This window comes from Nicotiana tabacum, chromosome 1 (assembly GCF_000715075.1).
Source record: "Nicotiana tabacum cultivar K326 chromosome 1, ASM71507v2, whole genome shotgun sequence".
NCBI lineage: Eukaryota > Viridiplantae > Streptophyta > Magnoliopsida > Solanales > Solanaceae > Nicotiana > Nicotiana tabacum.
The window spans coordinates 65311606-65327049 of NC_134080.1; the positions used below are offsets into that span (position 1 = coordinate 65311606).

The 15444-nt window shown below is 41.2% G+C and overlaps 1 protein-coding gene across 2 annotated transcripts; it reads left to right on the forward strand.

The window, feature by feature from the left end:
* Positions 1-1515: 1515 nt before the first annotated feature.
* LOC107824391 (carotenoid 9,10(9',10')-cleavage dioxygenase 1-like) lies at positions 1516-13884 on the forward strand. Of its 2 annotated transcripts, XM_016651134.2 has the most exons (13): positions 1516-1673; positions 1768-1908; positions 2095-2197; positions 2638-2900; positions 3004-3183; positions 3311-3389; positions 3494-3575; positions 3687-3749; positions 3844-3982; positions 4083-4371; positions 4462-4658; positions 4875-5301; positions 5394-5517. In XM_016651134.2, the coding sequence occupies exons 1-12, from the start codon at positions 1569-1571 to the stop codon at positions 4977-4979; spliced, it is 1746 nt and encodes a 581-aa protein (XP_016506620.1). In that variant the 5' UTR covers positions 1516-1568; the 3' UTR covers positions 4980-5301; positions 5394-5517. The 2 variants fall into 2 exon arrangements, with proteins under 2 accessions (XP_016506620.1, XP_016506621.1); XM_016651135.2 differs by lacking the exons at positions 4875-5301; positions 5394-5517 and adding an exon at positions 13640-13884.
* Positions 13885-15444: the final 1560 nt, after the last annotated feature.

Genomic DNA, 15444 nt, shown 5'->3' on the forward strand with positions numbered 1-15444 from the left:
GGAGCATCTTTTCTTCATATTTTGCACTCCAAACACCCTAAATTATCACACACAACTCCATTAATCATAAAACCAATAATTAAACCATGTTGGGTATTTTTTACACCAAATAGCAACAAAAAGCGATTAAAATATGGATAAAGTAACATCAAAACATATAGAAATATGTCCAACATCATATGGACTTCACGAGAAGGTTTCAGCAATGAGTACAAGAACCATTTTTGCATGAAAAAAATATGCTAGTGTAATCAATTAATTGAAAGTCCACATAAATTTTGTCTACAGCTAAGATGCTAATGACGAATCTTCCCCTAGTTAGATGCTAAGATTATAAATTGTAATTTTTGTACTAATTCTTCTTTATGTGATGTAATGAAACTTTTATTGACATTGTACCTAATAAAGCATATGTAAAGTGCGATTAAGAAATTTAGTATATATGCAGTTCCAATTATGGATGGGAATCTATTTTGGTATATACTGGTTGGTTCCGCTGGTAATTTTATTGTTTGGCTTTTAATTTCAATTATATATATACTATGCTTAATTAACTTGCGTTTAATTTAGTTTCTAATTTATATAATCAGGTAACATTCAAATTCATTTTTCAATTTAAACTATTGATTAATATGTAAATTTTCCTCTTAATGAATCAGTTGTAAGAATTTATTTTTTTCCAAAAAACATAGTCGCATCGCGGATATGAACGTTAAAATGTCAATTTAGGCTTGGATATTGAACATTTTGCTCTAGCAAATTCGGCTGAACTTAGCTCAACTCCCTTCAAATATTTTATTTATTTGATATTAATAAATAGGTAAACGTTTGCGGCTTTCCAAAGAAACAAAGACTAAACTCCACCTTGCACCCACCTCATTGTTGTCCTTTACCACTCGTATAAATGCATAGGCTAAATTCTTTTTTGGCCTTACATATGAATCCTATACTTTTGTTCCGATAAATTCATAATTACAATCACAATGATGTAGCCTTAGCCAATAAGCACTTAATAATAGGAATATGCCACATCTAGTGTAATCAATGATGTAGCCTTAGCCAATATCCATCTTGAGAACCAGAAACGATGCAGTTGTCAGACGCTATACATATCAGTAGTTGGCTGGTCTTGTGTGCTTGACTAACAAATAAAAAGATTTTCAAAAGTCACTTGATCATTAAACAAAGTAATTAAAAGAAATATGTGGTATGGTGGAATGGATGAGATCCTTTCATTCTTAATCAAATATCTCGAATTTGAGTTCATGAGATAGAGAGCACCTCCTCTTTAATAGCCCGTACGCAATACGAATCAGGATTAATCAGGTTAGTAAATTCCGGACACTAATGGATAGTGAATAAAAAAAATACTTGACAGTAACTTGATAATTTTAAATTCTGAGAAATGTCATTTCCAAAAGATGCTTTTATCCCAGGAATTGGATCCTCATTGTTTACGCCTGTCTTCTTCAAACTATAAATATCCTCTCATTTATGCCAAAAAGTTACACGGCAAGTTATTTTTTTAACAGTATTACTAAGAGGCAGTGATAGAGAGGGTTAGGAATATGGCTTTTTGTAGTTACACATTTCAAGTAAATTGCTCTTATCAAAGGCCTTCTATTCCAAGTAAAGTTCAGGACTTGAAAGTCTCAATCTCATCTGCTTTGAACGTAAACTTCCCTCTAGTCCTTGTGCAAAATTTTTACTATATATCATTCTTCAAAAGAAAATCTTATATTGCTTGGTTTTGAATTGATGAAACAGCCATTATCGAGGGACTTGCTGCATTTTCCAATTGTTGCTGCGGACATTCCAAAAGCTATCAAGGAGACTTCTTTCAAATTATTAGATGCCTTTGTGGACTTAGTATTTGAATTTGTTGACCAGCCATTACTCCCTTCTCAGGTATGTCCATTAATTAATTACCAGACTCAGTTCTTGAAGCGTCTATCATAAACAGTCTTTATACCTTCACAAGACTACCCTCTTCAGACCTCACTTGTAGAACTAAACTGCGCATGTTGTTGTTGGTTGTTGGTTCTTGAAAATTAGCTACTTGTTTCTGTTCACTAATGTAATTAATTTTTATAGAGTAATTTTGCACCAGTAGAAGAGAATGGAGAAGCTGTCCTAGTTACTACAGCGGAAGGAAAAATTCCGGATGATTTTCCAGAGGGAGTTTACATAAGAAATGGTAAGTATTCTTACATTTTCACCTCCTGTCCTCTTAATTTTCCTTTTTCCTTTTCCATGATAAGAAAGTTGTGATCAATACATTAATATTAACGATATATGCATAAAGTGTTTTATTTCTACATGGTCGTTGCTCCATGTATCTAAAATTCTATAAGCTGAAAACTGCATACTCACTTTCTGTCTCATTTGGTGTCAGTTTAAATGACAGCTCTGCAAGAAAACAAATTAGACTTTGTTTTATTAATTTGTTAAACATGCATTCTGGTTTTACTTGTTGTCTTCTGATAAATTTGACCAATGTTTGGTTCGTTTGAGGCAACAACAACAAGAACATCAAAGTTTATAACATGCTCATCAGGAGTAAATTTTGATGACTTTAGTTGTAAAAATAGAAAGTTCTTGCTAGACTCTGGTAAACTTAAATAACTCCCTTTGCAGGCTCAAATCCTCTGTTTGGAGGACTCAAATCGACCAAGTCTATATTTGGGAAATCAAGCCATGTTTGGATTGAAGGGGAAGGAATGCTTCATGCTTTGTACTTCACAAAAGAAAAAGGAAGAGGAACTTGGAATATATTCTACAATAACAAACACGTCCGAACTGACACTTTCAAAATGGAAAAAGATAGAAAGAAACCAGGTTTTCTTCCTGCTATTGAAGGAGATTCTTCTGCCATTTTAGTGGCTTACATTTTGAATGGGGTATGATACTATTCGAATAACTATTAGTATCTTAGGAACAAGAAATGAGGTGGATCGATATGATGTGAGAATCTCAGCATTGTTTGTTTTGCGTGCGTTGCAGTTGAGATTTGGCATGGAAAACAAATATCTAAGCAATACAAATATTTTTGAGCACTCAAAGAAATACTACTCTATTGCCGAAAATCATATGCCTCAAGAGATAGACATAAGTTCCCTTGAAACTCTGGGCAATTGGAATATCGATGGAGCTTGGGATCGACCATTCACTAGCCATCCAAAGGTAATTAAGTTCTTAAAAATTGTCAGTGTGTGCGCGCGTCTGTGTAAGAGTACTGTTCAACATCTTAAACTCAGTTTTATCAATTTATTTAGGATTCCTTCATTGTTAACCTTCTTGTTTTATGCAGAAAGCCCCTGGAAGTGGTGAACTTGTTATAATGGGGATATATCCAAGAAAACCTTATTTTGAGCTAGGAGTTATTTCAGGCATGTTACATGCAGTATTTCCTTTTAAAAACTTTTAAAATGGGAATTTAAACTTGTGTACAAATTTGGTAACAATTTGTAAATTAGCATAATCCTATTTTCAGCTGATGGCAAGAAAATGGTTCACAAAGTGGATCTCAAATTCAATAGGTGCAGCCTTTGCCATGAAATAGGAGTTACAAAAAAGTAATATCCTCTTTTTCTTTTTCCTTCAAGTCAAAGCTTTAGATAAAGTTTCAACCTATGATATAATTAAGCTAATGTTTTCACTAATTCTGTAATACTGATTATCCATAGGTACAATGTGATCATGGATTTTCCATTAACCATTGATATAAATCGACTCTTTAGGGGAGACTCGTGAGTACTTTAGTTCATCTGGTTCCATTAATGATGTTGCAAACTAATGAAATCGTTTTGATTACTATATCTTGCTATATCTTCTGGTTTATAGGTTAATAAAGTATGACAAAGATGGATATGCGCGGATTGGAGTAATGCCTCGCTATGGTGATGCTAATTCTGTTAAATGGTTTGAGGTTCAACCCTGCTGTGTACTTCACCTAATAAATTGTTTTGAAGACAATGATGAGGTAATTTTACTTCTGTTTACAACTAAACTTAATTCAACATCTTATATATGAGTGATTGACCAATATAACTTATATGTGATTCCATTTTGTTCGGTAAAAGGTGGTAGTAAGGGCATGCAGAGCTCATGAATCAGTATTACCAAGACAACAAAGTTTCAAAAGTTCTAAGGAGATAAGTTCCATAGAAAACAACAATGAATCTTCAGAAGAACCATTCTTTGTTCATGTTTGTGAATGGAGACTAAACATGAGAACAGGAGAAGTAAAGGAGAAAATTGCCACAACTGAGTTCTCTATGGAATTCCCTATGATCAATGAAAAGTTCGTCGGTCTAAGAAACAAATTTGGTTATCTACAAGTGGTAGATTTAGAAGCTTGCTCTATATCAGGTAACTATCATTTGCACTTCACACTCTTCTGAATTTCTTCCTTTTTTGGTTGTAATGACTATTAATTTGATATTTTGAAATTATAATCAGAAGGATTAGCTAAATATGGAGGGCTTGCCAAACTTCATTTTCAAGAATATGAGGAATTGGTTGAAGTTGAGTATCATATGTTCCCAAAGGGCACTTTTTGCAGTGGAGCAACCTTTGTTCCAAAAACTCAAGGCACTGATGAGAATGATGGTTGGGTTGTCACATTCACACACAATGAAAGTACAAATGTATCTCAAGTGAGTTATCATAAGTATAGCCGAATATAGCGAAGTCTGGTGCACAAAGCATCTCCCATTCACTCAGGGTCCAGGAAAGCACTGCACCCCAAGGGGTGTGATATAGACATACTATCTTAACGATATAATCTTTCCAAAAACTTATGTAGGCTATTAAAATTGATACTTTGCAATTGAAAGGCAATACTAATTTAAGGTGCATAATAATTCATGCAGGTCTATGTAGTAGATGCAAAGAATTTTGCAACACAACCTGTTGCCATATTCACATTACCAAGTAGAGTGCCCTATGGATTTCATGGAGCTTTCATGCCTTTATAACTCAGTGTAATTTATAACATCAGGAGGTCCAGGAGATGGTGAAATTTACTACTATGTGATACTAACAAAAATAGCTTATAGCACATATGTTAGGAGACGAGTAAAGAAGTAGACGGGTCTGAAGAAATAAAGAAGATAGTGGTAGATATTAGGTGTAATTAGTAAAGTGAAAGGACACGTGGACAGTTAGGAGCTGATGACTAAAGAAACAGGATAGACGGTCCAGATTAGTAGATGCATAATAGATCATCGGACGGTCCAAGTTGATTCTCAACCATTATAACAACTAACGAAATGGGGAGAAGGAGTTAGTTAGAATCCGGTAATTTGCCACTTCACTCTCACTACATCTTTTCAAATTCTCTCTTCTCTCTTCTTCTAGAACCTTCCTCACTTTCATTTCTGTTCTTTCAGGTACTCAAGCTCATCAATGGAGTTTAGACCTAGTCTTTAGTTTGTCATAATCATTTGGGCTTAATCTTTCAGTTCCACTGTAATTGTTGATTGAATCAATAAAAAATCCCATTTTGAGTTTCAATTCTTGTTCGATTACAATTTAATATCAAACTAACAAGTCCATTACAATTGATATCAGAGCTGCGACCTGGCCCATTCAAAATGACAGGAGCAGAAACGAGATCGAAGACCACTGATGAAACTATGAAGAAATTGGAATCGCAATTACAAAATTACATGGGAGCAAATGATTCTAAAATGGACGATCTGGGTAAGAAGTTGGATAATCTCATGGGGAAACTTCTTTCTTCTCTAAGAGATGTGATAGGCGCCATCACGACCGGTATTTGGGGTCGTGACAAGTTGGTATCAGAGCCTAGGTTACATAGGTCTCGCGAGTCATGAGTCGGTTTAGTAGAGTCTCGCGGATCGGTATTGTGACGTCTGTATTTATCCTCGAGAGGCTACAGAACCTTTAGGAAAAACTTCACATTCTTGAAATTCTTGTCGTGCGAACTTGTTGATCTGAGTACTAAACTTCTGTGGTTCTATTCTCTCACAGATGGTGAGGACACGAGCTACCGGACGGGGTGGACAACCCCCAGTGCCACCAGTTGGGGCCACTAGAGGCCGAGGTCGCAGTCGAGGCTGTGGCAGGGGCAGAGCAGCACCGGCAGATCCACCAGCTGCCCTAGTTCCCGATCAGGTCCCAGTTATGGACGCTGCAGTAGCACTAATGCAGGCACCAGCTGTGCCTATCGTGATTCCAGGCCTTCAGGAGGCTTTAGCTCAGATCTTATCAGTATGTACCGGTTTAGCACAGGCGATTTCAGCTACTACGGCCGCAGCTACTTCTCAGGTAGGGGGAGGCACCCAGACTCCCGTTGCTCGCACACCTGAGCAGGTAGTGCAGGGATTACAGACACCGGGGGCACCTCCAGCCCAGCCGGTTGCACCAGTTCAGGAGTTTGTAGTACCAATTATGCCCGATGATGAGCAGCGTCGACTTGAGAGGTTTGGTAGGCTCCAGCCTCCGTCATTCAGTGGTGCAGAGGGCGAGGATGCCCAGGATTTTCTAGATAAGTGCCAGTGGATTCTTGAGACTAGTGGTGTGGCATTTACCACCTTTCAGTTTACAGGAGTTGCCTTCACTTGGTGGGAGGCGTAGGCATGTTGGTGCAGTGCCCCTTACTTGGTAACAGTTCTCTGTTCTCTTCTTAGAGAAGTATGTACCTCAGTCGCGCCGAGAAGAGTTGCGCAGGAAGTTTGAGCAGCTGCATCAGGGGGAGATGTCAGTGATACAGTATGAGATGCGGTTTTCTGAGTTGGCCCAACATGCAGTTTGGATGGTTCACACAGATCGGGAGCGGATCAGGAGGTTTGTTGATGGCCTCACGTATCATCTGCGGATTCTCATGACTAGAGAGAGGGTGACGGGTGCCACCTTCGAGGAGGTTGTTGATATCGCCAGTGAGATCAAGACGGTTCGCCGGCAGGAGCGACAGGAGAGGGAGGCTAAGAGGCCTCGGGGATCTGGTAGTTTCAGTTGCTCCTTCGAGGGGTCAGTTCCAGCAGTGCAGAGGCCGTTCTTTCAGACAGGCCCATTCAGCTCGCCTAAATTACCGTGGGGCATCTTCGGGTCATGGTTATCATGGATCTCAGTGGGTCCAGTCATCACTCAGTGCCCTACCAGCCCAGAGCTCGTCTCGTGCTCCATCAGTCCAGGGTTCTTCCATGCCAGGTCCTTCTACTGGTCATTCTGGTGCTAGGGGTTCCCTTCAGTCCCCATTTCCAGCACTGGGGAGTTGTTATGAGTGCGGAGAGTTTGGACATATGAGGAGGCAGTGCCCTCGACTTCAGCTCCAGTTACTTCACCACCCGCCCAGCCAGCCAGGGGTGGAGGGCAGGCAGCCAGGGGTCGCCCCAGAGGGGGAGGTAGATCAGGCGGTGGTCAGGCTCATTTCTATGCCATCCTAGGTAGATCAGATGTCGCTGCTTCAGATGCCATGATTTCAGGTATTGTTTCAGTCTGTCACAGAGATGCATCTGTATTATTTGATCCCGGTTCCACCTTTTCTTATGTGTCCTTATAATTTGCTCATTATTTGGGTATGCCCCAGGAGTTTCTTGCTTTACCTATTCATGTGTCTACCTTGGTGAGCGATATTGTGGTCGTAGACCGCGTGTACCGGTCATGTATGGTGACTATTGGGGGTCTGGAGACCCGAGTGGATCTATTGCTATTGAGCATGGTGGATTTTGATGTCATTTTGGGCATGGATTTGTTATCTCCATGTCGTGTTATTCTAGACTGTCATGCTAAGACAGTCACTCTGGCTATGCCGGGTGTACCGCGGATCGAGTGGTGTGGTGTGACTAATTATGTTCCTAGTAGAGTGATCTCTTTCTTGAAGGCCCAGCGTATGGTTGGGAAGGGTTGTTTTTCATATCTAGCGTTTGTGAGGGATGCCAGAGCTGAGACTCCTAGTATTGATTCTGTCCCAATTGTGAGGGATTTTCCCGATGTGTTTCCTGTAGACCTGCCGGGCATGCCACCGAACAGGGATATTGATTTTGGTATTGACCTGGTGTCGGGCACTCAGCCTATTTTTATTCTGCCGTATCGTATGGCACCAGCGGAGTTGAAAGAATTGAAGGAGCGGCTTCAAGAACTCCTAGATAAGGGGTTCATTCAGCCTAGTGTATCACCTTGGGGTGCGCCAGTTCTGTTTGTGAAGAAAAAGGATGGCACAATGAGAATATGCATTGATTATTGGCAAATGAACAAGGTAACAATTAAGAACAAGTATCCCTTGCCTCGCATTGATGATCTATTTGACCAGCTTCAGGGAGCGAGAGTGTTCTCCAAGATTGATCTCCATTCGGGTTATCATCAGTTGAAGATCAGGGATTCAGATATTCTTAAGACTGCTTTCAGGACCAGATATGGTCATTATGAGTTTCTTGTTATGTCTTCCGGGCTGACCAATTCCCCAGCAACATTCATGCATTTGATGAACAGTGTATTTTGGCCTTATCTGGATTCATTCGTTATAGTCTTTATTGATGACATTCTAGTGTACTCGCGTAGTCAGGAGGAGCACGCGGAGCATTTGAGAGTTGTATTGCAGAGATTGAGGGAGGAGAAGTTGTATGCAAAATTCTCCAAGTGTGAGTTTTGGCTTGGTTCAGTGGCTTTCTTAGGGCATGTGGTGTCTAGTGAGGGTATTCAGGTTGACTCGAAGAAGATAGAGGCGGTTCAGAGTTGGCCTAGACCGTTCTCAGCCACAAAGATTCGTATCTTTCTGGGTTTGGCAGGCTATTATCGTCGGTTCGTTCATGGATTCTCGTCTATCGCATCGCCCTTGACCAAGTTGACTCAGAATTGTGCTCCATTTGTATGGTCGGGTGAATGTGAGGAGAGCTTTCAAAAGCTCAAGACAGCTTTGACCACAGCTCCAGTGTTGGTTTTGCCATCAGCTTCAGGTTCATATACCATGTATTGTGATGTTTCTAGAGTTGGGATTGGTTGTGCATTGATGCAGGAGGGTAGAGTTATTGCTTATGCTTCTCGTCAGTTGAAGCCCCATGATAAGAACTACCCCATTCATGATTTGGAGTTGGCTGCCATAGTTCATGCATTGAAGATTTGGAGGCATTACTTGTATGGCGTATCTTATGAGGTATTCATTGATCATCGTAGTCTTTAGCATTTGTTCAAGTAAAAGGATCTTAATTTGAGGCAGCGTAGATGGTTGGAGTTGCTTAAAGATTATGATATCACTATATTGAACCATCCGGGGAAGGCCAATGTGGTGGCCGATGCCTTGAGCCGAAAGGCAGTGAGTATGGGGAGTTTGGCATATATTCCAGTTGGGGAGAGACCCCTTGCAGTTGATGTTCAGGCCTTGGCCAATCGGTTTGTGAGATTGGATATTTTGGAGCCCAGTCGAGTGTTGGCTTGTGTGGTTTCTCAGTCTTCTTTATATGATCGCATCAGAGAGCACCAGTGTGATAACCCGCATTTGCTTGTCCTTAGAGACAGAGTTCAGCATGATGATGCCAGAGATGTGACCATCGGTGAGGATGGGGTGTTGAGGATGCAGGGCCGGATTTGTGTGTTCAATGTGGACGGGATTTGGGAGTTGATTATGAAGGAGGCCCATAGCTCGCGGTATTCTATTCATCCGGGTGCCGTGAAGATGTATCAGGATTTGAGGCAGCACTATTGGTGGAGAAGAATGAAGAAGGATATTATGGGATTCGTGGCTCGGTGTCTCAATTGTCAGCAGGTGAAATATGAGCATCAGAGACCGGGTGGCTTACTTCAGCAAATGGTTATTCCCGAGTGGAAATGGGAGAGGATCACTATGGACTTTGTTGTTGGACTTCCACGGACTTTGAAGAAGTTCGATGCTATTTGGGTGATTGTGGATAGGCTGACCAAGTTCGCGCACTTCATTCCTGTGTGTACTACTATTCTTCAGAATGGTTGGCAGGGATTTATATCCAGGAGATTGTTCGTTTGCATGGTGTTCCGGTTTCCATCATTTCAGATAGAGGTACTCAGTTTACTTTGCAGTTTTGGAGAGCCGTGCAGAGAGAGTTGGGTACTCAGGTAGAGTTGAGCACAACTTTTCATCCTCAGATGGACGGGCAGTCTGAGCATACTATTCATATATTGGAGGACATGTTGTGTGCTTGTGTTATTGATTTCGGAGGATCATGGGATGAGTTTCTACCGCTTGCAAAGTTTGCCTATAACAACAGTTACCAGTTGAGTATTCAGATGGCTCCATACGAGGCTTTGTATGGGAGGCGGTGTAGATCTCCAGTTGGTTGGTTCGAGCCCGGCGAGGCTAGGCTATTGGGGACTGATTTGTTATAGGATGCTTTGGAGAAGGTGAAGGTGATTCAGGAGAGGCTTTGTACGGCGCAGTTGAGGCAAAAGAGTTATGCTGATAGGAAGGTTCGAGATGTGTCTTACATGGTTGGCGAGAAGGTTCTGTTGAAGGTTTTATCCATGAAGGGTTTTATGAGATTTGGGAAGAAAGGGAAATTGAGTCCTCGGTTCATTGGGCCTTTTGAGGTGCTTCGAAGGATTGGGGAGGTGGCTTATGAGCTTGCTTTTCCACCCAGCTTGTCGAGTGTGCATCCGGTATTTCATGTTTCTATGCTCCGGAAGTATATTGGGGATCCGTCTCATGTTCTAGATTTCAGTACGGTTCAGTTAGATGATGATTTGACCTATGATGTAGAGCTAGTAGCTATTTTAGGTTGTCAGGTTCGGAAGTTGAGGTCAAAGGATATAGCTTCAGTGAAAGTGCGGTGGAGAGGTCGGCCCATGGAGGAGGCTACCTGGGAGACCGAGCGGGAGATGCGGAGCAGATATCCTCGCCTATTTGAGGCTTCAGGTATGTTTCTTGATTCGTTCGAGGACGAACGTTTGTTTAAGTTGGGGAGGATGTGACGACCCGGCCAGTCGTCTCATGAGTTACCGCTCCTTTTCCCCCATTTCTGCTTCGTTATGCTTTGTTATCCGTGTTTTATGTGATCAAGTTGATTAGTTTGTGTTCGGAGAGGATTTGGTAAGAAATGAGACACTAAGTCTCTTTTAAGAAGGTTTAAGTTGGAAAAGTCAACTGGATATTGACTTATGTGTTAGAGGACTCGGATGTGAGTTCCGATGGTTTGGTTAGCTTCGGGAGATGATTTGTGACTTAGGAGCGCAATCGGAATGAGTTTTGGAGTTGTAGAGAAGATTTAGGCTTGAATTGGCGAAGTTGATGTTTTGGCGATTTCCGGTTGATAGGCGAGATTTTGATATAGGGGTCGGAAAGGAATTCTGAGAGTTGCAATAGCTTCGTTGTATCATTTAGGATGTGTGTGCAAAAATTTCAGGTCATTCGGACGAGAATTGATAGACCTTTTGATCGAAAGCATAATTTAAGAGTTCTTGGAGTTCTTAGGCTTGAATCTCATGTTAAATTGGTGATTTGATGTTGTTGTGAGCGTTCCGAAGTTTTGAACAAGTTTGAACGATGTCATGGGATGTGTTGGTACAATTGGTTTGAAGTTCCGGGAGTTACGGGTAGGTTCTGGGTAGGTTCCGGGATGTTTAAGGCCGAAAATCATGGCTGTAGCAGGTCCAGAGGGTTGCAGGCCTCGGAACACACTCGCGCGGTCTACACAAAAAGAAGTGTGACCGCGGTATGTGTTGTGCAGACCGCACAAAATGAAGTGCGGCCCTGGTAGGTGTTGTGCGGACCGCACAATGCGGTGCGGCCGCGGTGGGGAACATTTCACTAGTCCTACTTAGGAAGCTCATATCTTTTGATTTACAAGGAATTGTGAGATGATTCAAAATCGAAGGTTGTAGACCTTAGTGTCTAGTTTCTAGAAAGGTAAAGATATCACAATTTGGACATCTGTAGCGAAAGTTATGGCCAAAATACTAAAGCATGTTACTGCAGAGAAAAACCTGTGCGGCAGCGGTCGTTTTTGTGCGAACCGCACTGGTTTTGTGCGGACCGCGATCGATTTTGTGCGGACCGCGGAGGTGTAAATCTGTGGGGTAGTCTATAAATATGATGTTTTGGGTTTTATTTAATATTTTGACCTAGAAAGCTCGGATTTCGGCGATTTTTCGAAGGTTTTTCAAGAAATTCATCGGGATAAGTGATTCTAACTCAGATTTGGATAGAATACATGAATCTATCATTGAATTCATCATTTAATTTGTGAGTTGGGATGGAATTTGGGAAGAAAAGTTGTGGAATCTTCCAAAAATATAAAATGATGATTTGAAGGACCAAATGGTACCGGAATGGGATAATTTTGGTATGGTTAGACTCGTGAGGGTATGAGGATTTTGAAAATATAAATTTTACCCGATTCCGAGACGTGGGCCCGGGGCTCGAGTTTTGCTAATTTGGGAATTTTCGGTATTCTTCGCTTGTTTTCGCCTGGGCTTTGTTCCTTTATCATATTGTGACGTAATCGTTCTGATTTTGGATAGATTCGACGCGAGTGGAGGCCGATTTGAGGGGCAAAGGCGTCGTGGAATAGTAGTTTTACCGGGTTGAGGTAAGTAACCATTGTAAATCTGGAACTGAGGGTACAAACCCTGGTATTTTACTTGATTTGATAAAAGCAATGACGAGCGTGTGAGGGTGCACCGGTAGGGATTGTGACTTGGTCCGTCCCATAGCGATGATTAAGCCGCGTATTTGATTTGGAAATCTTATATTACTCCGTATTTCAGTCTTTTATACTGTATCATGGGTTGCATGCCATGTTTGGGGCCTTATGCCGACCTGTAGAACCCTTAGGGGCATTCTGACTGTTTTTCCTCACTTTATTAGTTAAAAACCATATCCTCAGTCATGTCTTTACCTGTTTAAATGATTAAAGCTGGTTTTATCACTCTATTCCTAAATGTGAGGATTGTTTGGGGCTGAGATCCCTACCTTCTATTATTGTAACCGAGAGGCTGTAAGGTTAATGATTGAGAGAGTTTGAGAACCCAATTGTGAGGATGTTATATGTATATACTATGGGTCGGGTTGCACGCCACAACGGTACTTTTATGGATCGGGCTGCACGCCGCAGTGATACTATATTGGATCGGGCTACACGCCGCAGCGATACATATATTGGATCGGGCTGCACGCCGCAACGATATAGCGTTTGGGCTGTAGGAGCCCCTCTAGAGTCTGCACACCCCTAGTGAGTGCAGTCGACTATATATGTGGATCGGGCTGCACGTCGCAGCGATATATGGATCGGGCTGCATACTACAGCGGTTACTATGATTTCTGTTATTATGAGGGATATATGAGCTGAGTGTCGAAAATGAGTACTAAGTGATGAGAGATGAGTCCCGAGTGACTGAGAGGCTGCCCGAGGGGCAATATTTTGAGTGATTCCTTGCCCGAGAGGCAATTATGCTGATTTCACTGTTTCACTCTTCTTTCAAACATAGCCTCTATTGGAAAATATTGCTAAGTATATGATTTTAACCTTTAAGCTGAAAGTGTATATTTTGTGACGAAACTGGTTTTAAACTACAAAGTTAAGCTATTATCCTGTTGTTATTTTCAGTTATTATATTTTTAACTGCTCGTCACTATCTTCAGTCTTTATTTACTTTAGTTACTTACTGAGTTGGCGCACTCACGTTACTCCCTGCACCTTGTATGCAGATTCAGGTGCCCAAGGGGCTGAGTGAGAGCTTCCTGTTGATTCAGTGTTTGACGGAGATTTCGAGGTAGCTACATGGCGTCCGCAACCCTGTTTTCTCTTCTCTATCCAGTTCATTTCGCATTTTCCTAGACTTGATGTATTAGATGTTCAGTTATGTATTAGAGGCTCTAGACTCGTGACACCAGATTGTTGGGGCTGTGTAGTATTTGTTATTTCGAATTTTCTGCATATTTCTGTCATTGTAACACTTATAAAGATTCTGCGTTTAATGCTCATGTTAGAAAAATAGCCTAATATTGATAAACGAGTTTGTGAATTAAGGGTTGTCGGTTTGCCTAGCATTGTGATAGGCGCCATCACGACCGGTATTTGGGGTCGTGACATAGATCAAGGGAATACTTCTATGGGAAGTAATCAAGACCATAATTCTCACTCGAGATATGAGATTCCTTACTTTAATGGTGAAGATCCTTGTGCTTGGTTGAGGAAGTGTGAGCATTTCTTCCAGTACAATCATATCACTGACCCTCAATAAAAATTGGAGGAAGCAGTTCTTCATTTGAATGGGAGAGCTGAGTCTTGGTTTTTCTCCTACCACATCAGTAAAGGCAATGTTAGATAGACAGATTTCACTGCTGAAATCTGTAGCAGCTTTGCAAGTGCAGCCAACAGTAAATTTAACCTAATTGGGACCTTCAAGAATATACAGCAAATAGGTATTGTGGATGAATACTTAGAACAATTTGAAGAACTGAAGGCATGGATGTTGATAAGAAACCCTACTATTCTAGAAGAATTTTTCTTAGAATTTTTCATTGAAGGGTTGAAAGAAGAAATCAGGCAAATAGTTAAGATGTTACATACCTATTCTTTTAGCAAGGTTGTGGAGAAGGCTAGACAGAAGGAGAAGTTAATGGACTCCTTGTACAAAAAAAGGGAAGATATAGTGGGGTAAGAATACAGCACCAAGGTACTCACCACAACCCAACAAAGGCACCACCAGTCCCTATAATACTCAAGGAAATAAGTTGTTTGAAACTAAGAAGGTACAAGGGTTGTGTTACAAGTGTGGGAAGAAATATTTCATAGGTCATCAATGCAAGCAGAAGCAGATCAATGCCATGATAGCAGAAGCAACACCTGAAATCGAGGAGGAAGAACTAGAAGAGATGGTGAATGATGATGACATCCTAGAGCTCCAGGAGGAGCAAGTACTAGATGAGGCAATAAGTCTCAATGCCTTGTCTGGGACTGTGGTACCCAATACCATCAAGCTGGGAGGTGAGTCTAAGAAGAACAAAATTACTGTGTTGTTAGATTATGGTAGCACACACAACTTCTTAGATCTAGAGACTGCCAAAAAGATAGGGTGACTAATTAATGATGCTAGACCTATGAGATTTACAGTAGCTAAGGGTAATCATATTACAATTTGGCACACATGTCTTAAATTTAAGTGGAGAATACAAGGGGTAGAGTTTGAAAATGTAGTTAGGTTGGTCAGACTGGGGGCAATGACTTGATTCTAGGAGGTGATTGGATGAGGGGTCATAATCCAGTGCTGCTGGATTTTGTGGAGTATTACCGGTGACACATAACGGAAAAAGGGTAGAGCTGAAAAGGATATGCCACCAAGCAGAACTACAGGGTATGACAACAAAAGTAGTGAAACAACCCCTAAGGAAAGGCCATATGGGCACACTTGCTCACAATCACAACCACGAAAGTTAAGGAGGAAGATGAGATACCTGAGAAAATCCAAGAAGTTTTGCAGGCATTTCTTGATGTCTTTGCTGAGCCAAGA

Bases quoted from the DNA above. Each gene is read 5' to 3' on its own strand.
- LOC107824391 (XM_016651134.2), top strand. From the start codon at position 1,569: ATGGCTTTTTGTAGTTACACATTTCAAGTAAATTGCTCTTATCAAAGG. The intron at 1,674-1,767 runs GTAAACTTCCCT...TTGATGAAACAG, and splicing joins CAATCTCATCTGCTTTGAAC to CCATTATCGAGGGACTTGCT. The intron at 1,909-2,094 runs GTATGTCCATTA...TAATTTTTATAG, and splicing joins AGCCATTACTCCCTTCTCAG to AGTAATTTTGCACCAGTAGA.